Here is a 14,091-nt window from a genome sequence, read left to right as displayed (position 1 = left end):
GTGTGATGTGTCATGCGGCTTTTTTCTAATATGTTTTTGTTCATGCTGTGGGTGTGCTACAAGATGAGAGCTATTTTTGATTAAAACAGCCTCACACATTATTAACTCTCATTTTACTTTTCCACTCTAATACTAACAGTATAAAAAGCTCTCAAGGGGCTAAATCAATTAACTTTAGAATATTTTGTCAAGCCTGTTCTGTGTATAAAAAGAAAGTAGGCAGTCTGCAACCTGGTTTTCTTGCTTACTTTAAACAGATGAGTATTGATCATGGATATCTTCAGATATTCAGTTATCCCTATATATGCACAAACCCAAATCAGGCTCTGAAATACTGAGTAAGAAAATCAATGTGCTCATGTTTATAGGTAAAAACAACAAGGAGTCCTTGTGGCACATTAGAGACTAACACATTTATTTGGGCATAAGCTTTCGTGGGCTAGAACCCACTTCATCAGATGCATGATTGTTTTTGCTGATACAGACTAACAGGGCTATCACTCTGAAACCTGTCACCATGTTTATAGGTGTTACATTTAAAATAACAGCAAACTAATATAGAGAAAAATAGTACTTTCAAAAAATCGGAGTTGCCCATTATATTTCTGAGTAGTCTTCTCAATAAAATGTGGCTTTTTTTATTCTGAGCATTAAAATACTGTTTAGGTTATTAACCATAATCCCGTATCAGATTTTATAGTTGATATGCACTCAAAGAAGAATGCTTGGGACAAGAAAGGTCTCTTCATGGTTTGGTATTGTGCCTAGTACAAGGATTAAAAGAAAGCAGTGCAAAACAAAGGCAAAAAAGTAGGCATGCTGCTTGTAATGAAAAAACAAACATGTGATGTAGGGGAATCCCACTTAGCGAGAAATTGAACTTAGTGTTTCCTCTTGCTGGTGATAGGCTTAGAATTTTAAGTTCTTAACCCGTTTGGTAAGTTGTCCTTAAACATTATTATTTATTATATATAGATCTTTCAACCACTTCTTACATTATTCTTTTCTTCTTGCATATCATATTTCTTCTGATGGTGCTGATTATATTTTCAATTTGTGGGGAGAGTCAGGGGAACAATCTGTATTTTAAAATTAGGAAAAACATTACCTACAGCTTGTATTTAAACAGAGCAGATTTTGTGTTAGGTATTATTAATCCTTACTGGACATTTTTTCAACAATTGTGTTTATATATTTCCTAGCACGATAACAGCATTGATTAAATAACAATAACAAAATTTAGAACTCCTGCTGAATTAAATTTTACTGATGTACTTGAACAGAGAAAAGAATGAATCAGTGTACTCCTGAGGGTGGATCCTTGATTGTAGAAATGTTGCAGATCCTGTATACCTGGGTCACTCTTTGGAGAGACGCAGCCAATTGCTTTTTTCTCAGCTATGTGTGGTTGGCTTTTTTTAAAAAAAAACATTTTTCTCTTTTTACTTTTGAAAAATATTGATTTCTCCTGAGTTCCTCTGTTCTACTGAAGAAACATGATGCAATTTTTTTGTTTATTCACCAGTGTCTGTGGCAGTGTCCAAAAGAATGTGTACAGCTTCTGAATTACGGCTTCTTTGCATGTTGCAGTAGCAGAAACAGCAGAGGGAGCAGAAGGACATTATTTTGTGCCGGTCCTGTAAAAATAGCAGTTAATACTTTGAGAAAAAATATTCCTCAAAACAGAAGGATTTTTTAAAACATACGAATATTGAGACTCCTGGGATCATTGCCTGCCAGACTGCAAAGGTGGTGGGTTTTTTGTTTGTTTCAATGGTACAGTGCTAGATCCTTCAAATTTCACCTTTCCTGCATGAGGGATCTTTTTTTTTTTTTTTTTTTTTTTACTGCAAGACCTCCATGTTATTTAATGGCTAAGTGCAGTGATACTTCAGACTGTGGCCCCAGGAGCCACAAGTGGCTCTTCAATGTGTCTCCTGTGGCTCTTTGCAACACATGATATTAAAACACTGTGTGATTGGTTAATAATTAAATCAGGATGCTTTTACTATGTTATTAACTAATTGTAGTTGATAAAATAATAATACTTAGAATAACCAAGAAAACATATATAAAATAGTAAATGAAACAATGAATTCTCACTACTCTGGCTCTTTTGGGTAATGATGATTGCTAATTTGGCTCCTGAACCTCTGTGGTCTGAGTATCATTGGCCTAGTGGATACAGCACTGGACTGGGACTTAGGTGGATTCTATTCTTGGCTTTGCCACTGACTTGCTGGGTCACCTTGGACATGTTATTTCACCTCTCTGAACCTCAGTTTCTCCCTTTGTAAAATGGGGATAATGATACTGACCTCCTTTGTAAAGCTCTGTGATCTACTGATGAAAAGCTGTATAGAATGTAGGTGTTATTCCTCAAGGCAGGATATCCCGTGGTGGATGGGTCAGATTTTAGATCTAAATTACTTGGCAGTGAATTTTTTTAACACTATCCAAAGGAACTATAATTGTATGTTAAAGTAATGGGCAAGAGAGTGGCCAAGCCCTATATAGGGTGCAAAGAGCTTTCTAATGGCTGTCGTAGTCTCGAGTGTAAGTGCTGCTGCCAATCAATCGGGAAACTGCACCCTGTCCAACGATGGCATAACTACTATGCTCCTCACTGAGGCTCGGTGCCTTGGAACTCCTCATTGGTGCACCTGCCCCATCACTCCCTGATTCGGCTCCCTTGTGCTGAAACAGTTTACCCAATTGCAACTTAAAACCATAAAACCCGGGAAATTTAAAATTAAGGCTGAAAAAGTCCCAGATGTCTTTACTTAATCCTTTTATGAGCAGGTGTTGCAGAAGTCTTGAGCACTGGGTAATATTCCTGGTTGTAAGTATTGCTTGAGCTGGGCATGATGCGTGATTTAAAGCATGGTCTATCGGTAGTTTTCCTCTTTCATCTTAGAGTTTCCTGGCTTTTGTGGGTTTAGCACAGACACTTAATGATATTTCAGCAAATTAGGTTGTTCTGTGGTTTTAATTTTATACAAAGTCAGCTCACTTCAAAAGCCTTTTACTGCTGTGTACATCCTGCCAATAACAGCAATGTGAATTTGTCAAAATTGCTGGTCTTGCAGTAAAAAAAATTGACCGAAAACCCACAGAGGTCTTGATCGGTGGTACAACAGTGCCTAGAGCTTTGGATAATACCTTATTGACTTGAATTGAGCTATATTGATTTATACCAGTTGAGGATTTGGCCCTTAATATTTATAGCTGGATGGGGTAATAAGGATCATATTCTCAAAAAACACATGAAGCCTTTATATTTAGAAAATAAGAATGGATGGTGTAACATTCTTACAAAAGGGAGTGTGTGAACCTAGAAAAGTAGCTGGCAAGGAAAATGACACCTGAAATGATATCAACTGTCTGAGATAGATACAGGAACTGAGAAACAGTCAAACAAAATCCAGAGCAGTGGAAGTGCAGCCCGCTGCTAAAACTGAAGGAGCCACCTTATGAGTCTTTAGTTTTGCTTTTTGCTATTCTGCCCGAGGGGCTCGTGCCCTCCAAGGCTATCACTGGAGGAGTTATGTTGAAGAAGAATCCTGAGCCAGACGTAGGGTATGTCTACTCTTCAATTAAACATCTGCAGCTGCCCCGTGTCAGCTGACAGGCTCAGGCTGCAGGACTGTAAAATTGTGCTTGACATTCGGGCTCGAGCTGGAGTCCAAGCTCTGAGACCCTGTGAGGCGGGAGGGTCCCAGAGCCTGGGCTCCAGCCCAAGCCCCGACATCTACACTGCAATTTTACAGCCCCGCAGCCTGACCCCCACGAGCCAGAGTCAGCTGACGGGCCAGCCATGGGTGTTTACGTGCTGCGTAGACATACCCTTAAAGGCTTGTCTGAGGCTCTAGTCTCTACAATCAGCAAGTTTATAGGGTGAGATGCCAATGTGTAAATGCTGAGCGTAGCTCTTTCTGTAACTGTGGTGTTTGTTGTTTAGAAGTGCTGTCACCACTTAGACAATGTTCATTCTTGAGTTTCTGGCTTCTCTACTGGTGAAAATGTCTTTTCTTTATAAAATGAATACCACTAATAATAATCCTTATAGAAGACTTCTCATCCATAGGTGTCAAAACGCTTCGCAAAGGTAGGTGAGCATTATCAATCCCATTTAACACCTGAGGAAACTGAGCACTAGGGGTCAGATTCTGAAAGGCATTCAGGTGCCTAAAAATGCAGATGCCTAATGGGATTTTAAAAAGTGTCCAGATGCTTAATTCCCATTAAAATCAATGGGAGATAAGTGTCTAGACTCCTGTCTGCATCTTTAGGCACTTAAACACTTTTTTAAAAATCTGACTTGAGGAGATGAAGTAATTTACAAAAGGTCAAGGAATAAGTGTGTGGTGGAACTGGGAACACAATCCCCTTCTGATTTCCACCCTTGTACTCTATCCATTAAACCTCAGAGCTGTATCCCTTCATTTTAAAAAATATTAATAAAAGGGCACTGTTGGATTGCAAATAAAAATTGTAAAATCATGACCTGTATTATGAAATAATTTAGATGATTAAGAATGAAAAAATGAAAGCATTTACTTTTTCTTCATTCCTGTTGATTTGTTTATTTGTAGAATGCTGTTCCGCCCATAAAATAGACCAGACAAATCCGTTTCACTTTCTGAATGGTCATGCATTAAAATAATGCACATTTTTCATTGGTTGAAATTTAAAAAAAAACGGAAATATTTCTATTGACTTTTAGATTTTGTGAAATCTTGTCTTTATAAAAGTGAAATTTGGGTCCTAAATCAACATGATGCTGCCCCTTTCACAAGGAAAACATTTTTTTAAGCCTTGTTCTTACCCAACTATGTCTCTTCTTTATTCTTTTAGCATGACGTAGGGCTTGTCTACACTACCCGCCTGATCGGCGGGCAGCGATCGATCCAACAGGGGTCAATTTATTGTGTCCAGTAGAGAAGCGATAAATCGACCACTGAGTGCTGTACCGTCGACTCTGGTACTCCATCAGAATGAGAAGCGTAAGCGGAGTCATTGGGAGAATGTCAACTGTCGACTTACTGCAGTGAAGACACCGCGGTAAGTAGATATAAGTACGTTGACTTCAGCTACGCTATTCACATAGCTGAAGTTGCGTATCTTAGATCGACCCTGCACGGTAGTGTAGACAAGCCCTGAGGAGTGAAAAGTGTTTCACACCTCAGTTTTGGTCAAAATAGTACAGCAGCCTTATCCATGGTAAAATTCCACAGTATATTATTGATTTTTCCAAATATATCTTATACTTAAATGGCCCATTATCAAATTAGTTTAGATAATCAGGCTCCCACTGTAATCCAGAAATATTTTCTCCTCTCTGAGTGCTTATACTTTAGATTGATTGATTGACTGACTGCAGTTCATCATTACAATAAGGAATTCAGAGGGGGAAAAACACCCCCAAAACACACTTTCATGTATTCTTTTCTGCATTCTCAGAATTATCACGTACGAGTCTGAAGTTTTTAGATGGAAGTTTGTATACGAATAATGGGAACAGCTTTAGACTGAAGCCTTTAGACCATCTTCATGGCAGAACACACTGTAGAGCCCCAGCATTTGGAGGATTTCGCATCAGGAATTGATACATCAGCTATGAGTAGCTCACCTGCTTCTGGAGAGGCTCTGGAGAAGTATATGGCTGATGTTTCCTCTAAATATATTTGTCCTCTATGCAAAATGTTTCTGGAGAATCCAGCACAGGTGCCATGTGGTCACAGCTACTGCATGTCCTGCGTTGAATGGTTATTAAGGTAATCCTATTATACTGAACGTAGTAACTGCGATTAGGTAGTGTCACTACGGCCCTCATGAGCAAAACTGACCTGGAACTAGATCCAATATCTGCAAAACTGTCTGAAAAAAAGATATGATATCAGAGCCCTGTCATACAAATCTCATCTCATTGAAGTGATCCTTATACTTGAGAACTACTCATGTGAGTGAGAGTTATGGGTTGGTTATGGTTATGTTGGTAGTTTTTTTTTATTAAGATACCACTTTATATTTCTCAGCATCCCGTAAGGGGTTAGATGATGCCATGCTTTGAACTGGATATTGATTCAGGATGGGATTTTGACAATTGTCCAGATGATTTAGGAGCACAACTTCCATTGGCTTTCATTCAGGCTGACAGCCAATGAGACTTGAGTATTTTTCAAAATCTCAGCCTACATAAATATTGAATAGAGTATTTTAATACAATCTTCATGTGTACAAATTATTATAGAAGATTGTGGGGTTTTAATATTACTTTTTATTTTTGAGGTCCATACTTGGAGAGAGGGAAAGAGAATGAATATTGTATTTTAAATTTGTTACATCTCGGGAATTGGTATTTACATAAATATGATTAAAATATCTCATTAGTATGAAGCAAAGACCATGACTTGATCAAGACTGGGGATTTTTCTTTTTTAATTTCTATTTACATGAAAAATTGCATCATTATCTATACTTCTTTCCAAAGCAAATATTCCTGTTTGATTAGATTGCAGCCCCAGTTTTCAAATATGACCACCTCACTAGAATGTCCAAAATATAGAATTTTTGTTACTCAAAGCCTAAATATGTGGCTTCTCACAATATCGCATTCCCCTTATTTCCTTGTTGTTTTTCACTGACCCATTTAAGTCAGTCTCGTTTTAAATTGTTCACTGTCTGATTACAGGTTATAGAATGCAAAGATGTCATTTTGTTTTGGCAGTCAGGTTCAGTCTTGGGATGGTGCTATAGAAAGGGGCCTCAAACACAGTTCAAATTTGGACAAAGTTGGCGTGTGTGTTTGGATCTAGGGTTTCAATTCTAATTCTGTCTAATAACAATAGTAAACCAGTGATTTATATAAGGGAAGAGGTGGGGATTAAGGGGAGCCAGAGAAAATCTTTCTCCGCCCCACCCCCTCACCACCCAGTATCTGTTTTCTGGCCAGAGAATGCAATTAAAATGAAGAATATATAGGACAGCATGCTCTGTGCCCCCAGTTTCCCTTTTGGTTACACAGGTACAATCCCACTGACTTCATGTGATCTATGTGAAATTCACTGGGGCGGGTGAGGGGAAGTCATATACAGCTCTTATTTCCATGCCTTGCATTGTCATTTGCTGAATATATTTAACTCATTCTGCAGCTTTAAGAGCTGTATATGACTTCCCCTCACCCGCCCCTGTGAATTTCACATAGATCACATGAAGTCAGTGGGATTGTACCTGTGTAACCAAAAGGGAAACTGGATCCAAAGAGCATGCTGTACTATATATTCTTCATTTTAATTGCATTGGCATCTTTTTCAGAGAGACAGAAACATTGTGAAGATTCCACGATGGGTCAGGTTCAGTCTCTTAGAGGAGCTCGATTGTGTTGTTTGAAATGGCAAAAATGGCCTAAAAATGGATAACTGCAGTTTTCAAAGCCTTGTTATAGGTGGAAAAACTTTTCTCAGAAACCTCCAAGCAAACACCAGAACTCTGAAAAGGAGGATCAGGGGCTCTTAGAACCCAAGTATTAATTTATCAGGTGGTCTTGTAAATGATAGTGACAACAGGACACATAACCAATCAACAATGAACTGAAAGGTGATCATTGACTTGCGTATGAGGCAATTCTGTTGTACAGGATACAGTTTTCCAACCTTCTCATGTTTCTATGTCTCATGGTGGATACCACAGGGGTCAGAAAATTCGTGATACAGCTTATTAATTTCTGCTCAGCATGGCTAGAACCCAAATCTGGAATGGCCATGAAAAACCTGGTTTGTTAGCTGCCTGCTAAATCTGGTAGAATTTATGGCTTCTTGGCACCACCAAGGGTGTGAATGCTTAGACAGCAGTCCAGACTTCTGTAGGCATAAGTGGAGATATTCTGGTCATGAAGAATGAGAAACTTATTCTTCAGCATCTCTGCTGCACATAAAATCACAGACACTTTTTTGGCCCAGGGGGAGCTGTTTAGTGATTTGTTTTTAATGCCTTGCTTTCTGAGCAAAGACAAGATATTTTTCCTTCTTAAGAAAGTTTGATGGTACTTTTGTGGGAGACCCAAGAAAAGGAAAGGATGACTAGAGTCTCATCTTCCCACATGTCCCATATGCATACCAATGCCAACCCTTACCTTGGGGAACTGAAAGGTTGAATGGACTAGTAATAGAAGATTTCACCTCTGGGTCACCCTTCATATCCAGGCTGGTAGTTATCAAATGCATTTATCATGTAATGGCTGCTTGATGGTGTGCAAAACAAGTCTGGGACTCCGTCCAGTTTCCAGACAGATGTCCACATTCTAAAAACCACTGTCAGAACTGACATTAAATGGCCTCCTCCTCAGTCTCAGCAGAGAGGCTGGGATTGAAGAGGCACGAAGGCAGCCTGACTCCGCACCCCAGAGGTTATCCCTTTGTGCTAGGATAGACGCATATTTGCATGACTGTGTGGAGAACGTTGTAGTGCCCATGCTATCCCTGTGCTATGGATAAACAGAGGACTTTGTTCTCCAGGGCTACCGTTCCACTTCCTTTCCACGGATGCTAAACTGTCGCTAATATATATTTGTAATGCTTCGCTTGGTTGTTGCAAACAGTTCCAAATCATGCCTGGTCTGTACACTGCATTAGTTGTGCTCTAAGGCAGAGTGGACCCAAACAATCTCTAGAATAATTTACGGTAATTATCAGGCTTGAATTTTCCCCTCAGCGGTGGTAGGCAAAGGGCCAGATTCCCTTCTCACTAGTGCTCGTGCAACCCAGTTGATTCGCCAATAAAACTGAGAGGAGAATGTGGCCCAAAGTATGAATTTATATGAGTTTTTAGTTTTAATTGACTAGCTGCCCAAATGCAATGACATTTCCAAGAGTTTTACTTTTAAAATTGCTTTTTTTTCCCTCTCAGAAACGTCCCTGATCCAGAGTGTTTACTGTGTGGAGAGAAAATAGTCACTGATGATGCAATTTTTAACTTCGGCTCTGTGAGTAATTTTGCTCATTAATCCCCAAAGCTTTTTTAAGAAACATAAGAAGAAAACTCTATATCCCAATAATACTAGGATATAAACTCAAATGGCAGAGAGAATTGCAATAAAATATTTGATGGGGTTGTCTAAACAGTCTGCCTTTGAACACTCCTTTTCTATTTCTGCAGTGTTTAATGTGTTGCTGTGTGACTGTAGCTGGGTTTTAGAGACTTATTTCTCTCATATGGGTGATGATGACTATGCTCAGACACCTTACTCTTCTTTCTTCTTCTCACGTCTGATTTTAAAGCCTCAGAAACACCGACTCAGCCATCCCTTCTAACACAGCAACATAGATAATGTGTATAAAGCATATTGAAATTAATATATGAAAAGCACCACATGCTGTATTCAAATAACATTATGACTGGGTGCACACAGCTAAAATATCAGTAAACTACAGGTTCTGGCCTTAACTTGCATTGTAGGTAAGCTCTGCAGTGGACTAAGATCACTGGGCCAAATTCAGCCCTGGTGGTAGTAAGTGGAACCTCCATTGTGTAATGTGCTAAGAAAGTATATATTAAATATAGCTGTCGTCTCCTGGAAACAGATAATGTTGAACATTTCAATCAGCACACTAATTCACCTTTTCTCCTCAAATTTGTGGCAGAGATACATGAATAAGCCAAATTATCCGTATTAGGAATTATGCATGTAAATGTCTGGTACACTGAAAGAACAGCTTATGTGGATTCAATATGACGATGACAAGCTTTGATGATCTTGCACGGTTTATCATGTTATATAGGAAAGTTACAACAGTATTGTGGTTGCAGTACTGGGTTGGGGTGATCAGGATTCTATTCCTAGCTCTGCCAACAGACTTGCTGTTTGACCCTGGGCAAGTCACTATAAAAATCTCCATCTCTGTTTCCCCCTCTCTACAATGGGGGTAACAATGTTTACCTAATTTACAGGGTGCTGTGAGGCTGAATTGATGATTTTTTGTAAAGTGCTTTGAGATCCACAGATGGAAGGTGTAGTATCGTTTGATAGATTTTCAGTTTTTTGAGATAATTACATAAATCTCAAATACAATACAAAATATCTCTTAAAAATTTTAGAAGACTACACTTTACTTAGCCCAGCACATTTCATGGGTACTGATAACACAAATGTTCTTGATGCATTTGCATTCTAAGCAAAAATACATGCTAGTGATTAAGATTGCTAACACGATATTATGTTGAAAGAACTAAATAGCATGATTATGCTGAGGCTGTCCTGAAAACACAAGACCAGTTATTCGTTTTTCTTATTGCTAAAAAGTTTTCTCACTCCTCACCTGCATGGTCCCTATTTCTGAAGCTCTGTGTGCCTGCCTCTGAGTATTCTGGTTGCACAATGTAAATTGCAGTCAGATCATATATAATGTTATATTCTACATCATTCTCTTTATCAATTTCAATTATCATACTGTACTACAGATAAAACCAGATGAAGTCATGAGCAAGGAGATTGAAAGACTTACAATCAAGGGTCTGAGAGAGGGTTTTCTTCAGTCTGGACCACTGGACCCAGATGAGGTAAGTGATTGTTAAAGTCAAGAAAGGGCCATGTCAGAAATAAGGATATAGATTATGAGAAGTGACTTTGTAAGAGCAAGAACTTGTTTGCAACAGAATCTTCTAACCAAATGTATATACAGCAGGGCCAAATACGGTAAGTTGGGCATTGGAGAGTTCTGTCAGGGCCAAGGGAAAGAAATCCTCCCTCAAAGCCCATTCATGGCCTCTATTGAAACTTCAGGGTTGCAGTGGCTTCCTACAGCTCCTCTAGATCATCTCTGCAAGGGGAATATGGAGCATTAGAACCTCTGGCCCCATGACCAAAAGTCTATATGCTGGAGCATAATGACTGTCACAGAACACAGCTCCATTGTGCACAATGATCCTTGCATAAGGTTCAGCATTGTACATCCCCTCCCCCGCCCGCAAGGGCAGGATTTGTCATGTACATAGCATTTAACCTGGCAGCCCCCATCCTCACAACACTACCCCATGACTGTGTTCATGAATCTTTTGGCAAAATCTATAGATCTTAAAAAGATTGGAAAGAATTATTATCTGCATTTTGCAGGTGAAGAAACTGAGGCATAGAGCAATTAAGTGATTTTTTTCCCAAGGTCACACAGTAGGTCACTGGCAGAGCTGGGAAATTAACCAGTCTCCTGATTCCCAATCGGGCATCCTATCCACTGAACTACACTGCTTCCCTGAACAAAAGGAAGGAAGGAATGGGAAAAAACAATAGATGACTGCCTAAAGCCATTTCCTCTTTATTTCAAACAGACTCAGGAAAATGGCAACTAATTTATTTTAAGAATCAGCAAATCAATACAGTCTTAATGCTGATGTGCTAATAAAAAGCATCTACAGCTGAGGGAATTTGGAACTTCTGAGCAGCTTTAAGATAGCTGAAACTATGGTAACAAATATGGCCTTCCTGGCTGAGCATTAGTTGGATTCTGTGGTCCTGTTCGCAAGTCTAATTTCTGAAATGAAACTTGCGGCAAAGTTTTCAAAAGCACCTGACATTAGAACTGAAGTCTTGTTTCCAAAAGTGACATATGCACTTAGGAGCCTAAATCCTCTTGCCTTTCAATAAAACTTAATCTCCTAAGACACTAAAGCATGTCTACAGTGCAGTTAAACTCCTGCAGCTGGCCCATCTCAGCTGACCCAGGCTCCGGGGGCTTGGGCTATGGGCCTATTTAATTGTGGTGTAGACATTTGGGCTTGAGCTGGAGCCTGATCTCTGGGACCCCACAAGGCTGAACCTCTACACTGCAATTTTACAGCCCTGCGAGCCTCAGTCAGCTGACACAGGTTAGTTGTGGTTATTTCACTGCAGTGTAGACATACCCTTAGGCCCTTTTGAAAATTGTACCCCCGAGTTTATAGATCTGCTACCCCTTCAGGATTAATATAATTGTCCAGCATTGACTTTTTAAAAGTGCTAATCTTGGTAGCTTTCTGTTTTTACCCAGAATTTTCGCTCTAAATGCATAGTAAAGCCAGTGAGCCATTTAAAAAAGCACACATCTGAAACGTTGCAAATCTAGGGGAAGTTACCTTCCCAGCAAGAAGTGTCGTCATCTTCAGGCTCCATGTAGTGCGGGGGAACTAGCATGCATCTCTTCACGCATTCAAAATGAGAAAATTACATAAGAAAATTTCCATAGTCTCCAGCTCATTAAACTAGAAGAGGAAGGCTGAGTGACTTCAGACACTTATTATGACCTTATCCCAAGAGATTCTGATCCCCAGCTATTCCCAGTGACTTTTAGGCTATGCCTACACTATGTGGAATATAGCAGCATAGCTACAGAGATGTATTATGCCAACATAATCCGATAGTGCAGTGGTTCCCAAACTTTAACAGCCTGCGAACCCCATTCACTAAATTGTGAAATCTCGTGAACCTAAAAATCCTCCTAAAAATGAATATTTCCCAGGATTTAAGTTTAAATTTCCTCCGCGCTCCATGGGGCTCCTGCTTCTGGACCCCTTTGACCGCTCAGGTCAACTGAGCTCCACTGAGCTTGGGCTGCAGGTCCCACTGACTGCCAGGGCTCGGGCTACCAGCCCCAACTGCCCGACCCCGCTCTCCCTGGGGCTCGGGCTGCCAGCCCTGTGCAGAGCGCTGGGGTTTGGGCTGCCGGCTCTCCTGCTGACAGGGGCAGGGCTCAGGCTGCCAGCCCAAACTGCCTGGCCCCGCTCTCACTGGGGCTTGGGCTGTCAGTCCCGTGCAGAGCGCTGGGGTTCAGGCTACCGGCTCCCCCACTCACGGGGGCAGGGCTCGGGCTGCCAGCCCCAACTGCCCTGCCCCGCTCTCCCTGGGGCTCGGGCTGTCTGCCCTGCAGCCAGGTCCCACCAGATTTATTTGGGCATAAGCTTTTGTGGGTAAAAAACTTGAAGTGTGTTTTTTACCCACAAAAGCTTATGCCCTAATAAATCTGTTAGTCTTTAAGGTGCCACCGGAAGTCTCCAGATGTTTCAGACTCTGAATCCCAGCTGTAGTGGTTCCAAAGAAACAGGCATTTGAACGTGACAGTTTCGTACTCTGCCCAAGTGCCAACCTCCACATGCATGATTGCCAGTCTGCCTACGTATTACATGTAGTGCACTGTGCCCGGAAAGCTGTATAAATTAGTCAAAATTTCTTCTCGCCTCTGCTAGAAAGCAAATGACTAGACTTGATTCCACCAAACTTGGCAGGATGACTAGGATGCTGTATAAGCAGGATTTTTCTAAAAATCATGCCCCACTATACCAGCACATTAAAGTCAAGCTGGTTTCTAAAATTAAAAAAAAGGTGCATATGGTGATGTGCACTGATCTCTGTAAACAAAGGGTCCCATTGAAGATAATGAGGTTATAAGAAAGAGCAGAATTTGGGCCATTTGTTTTAAAATCCTCATTTTATATATTTCCAAGATAGCTTAAGAGTGAAAACTTTTTCCATTTGTCTATTTAGACCTTTCTAAACTGGTTCACACTGAACTCTCTTGGCAGATATGTTAGGCTTGAATTTGCTGAATCACTGAGGTAATAATATCTCTAAGGGTTAATACAACATAAGCCTCTAAGTCCTCATTTTTATATCTCTTTTTTTTTTTCTTTTTTAGAACTTCACCATTTGTATTTTAATGACTTATTAAACAGATAATTCATTCTGACAGGTTTTCATACTGGCACATGCAACAAGTTCATCTAGTTGACCCCGAGTTAATATACAATTGACCACACCAAAGTCCACCAACTTGTGCACAGACACATATGAAACTCCATGGTATATTCATGAGTGATACTCTGCTGGGTCTAGCTACTATGACAAATCAGGGACAATTTGCCAAACTTCCTCCCACTCTTTTAGCCTTTGCTCATGCAGCACTGCAGAAAGTATTCGTATATTTAACCTCTTTCTGGCTCCTCCACAGATCAAATTAGGATTAGCACAGTACCATATCAGAACTTTTTTTGAATTACAGAATCTCCTGCAATAACAAAAGAAAAGTATGTGATCTGATTTGCAAGTTAACAGTCACTCCTTCTTAA

The 14,091-nt window shown here is 40.1% G+C and overlaps 1 protein-coding gene across 3 annotated transcripts in view; it reads left to right on the top strand.

The window, feature by feature from the left end:
• TRAF1 (TNF receptor associated factor 1) overlaps positions 1-14,091 on the top strand; it is a 64,594-nt gene that overhangs the window by 3,437 nt on the left and 47,066 nt on the right. For 2 of the 3 annotated variants that reach the window (XM_073314966.2, XM_073314965.2), the window contains exons 2-5: positions 4,858-5,064; positions 5,464-5,777; positions 8,908-8,983; positions 10,459-10,557. In XM_073314966.2, the coding sequence (XP_073171067.1) occupies positions 5,554-5,777; positions 8,908-8,983; positions 10,459-10,557 (399 nt within the window). In that variant the 5' untranslated portion in view covers positions 4,858-5,064; positions 5,464-5,553. Of the gene's footprint in view, positions 1-4,857; positions 5,065-5,463; positions 5,778-8,061; positions 8,209-8,907; positions 8,984-10,458; positions 10,558-14,091 lie in introns of those variants that run through there. The other variant, XM_073314970.2, reaches the window with a different exon arrangement.

Source organism: Lepidochelys kempii, chromosome 16 (assembly GCF_965140285.1).
Source record: "Lepidochelys kempii isolate rLepKem1 chromosome 16, rLepKem1.hap1, whole genome shotgun sequence".
Classification (NCBI taxonomy): Eukaryota; Metazoa; Chordata; order Testudines; family Cheloniidae; genus Lepidochelys; species Lepidochelys kempii.
The sequence above is the reverse complement of the archived record's forward strand: the minus strand, read 5'-3'. Positions and strand labels throughout refer to the sequence as shown.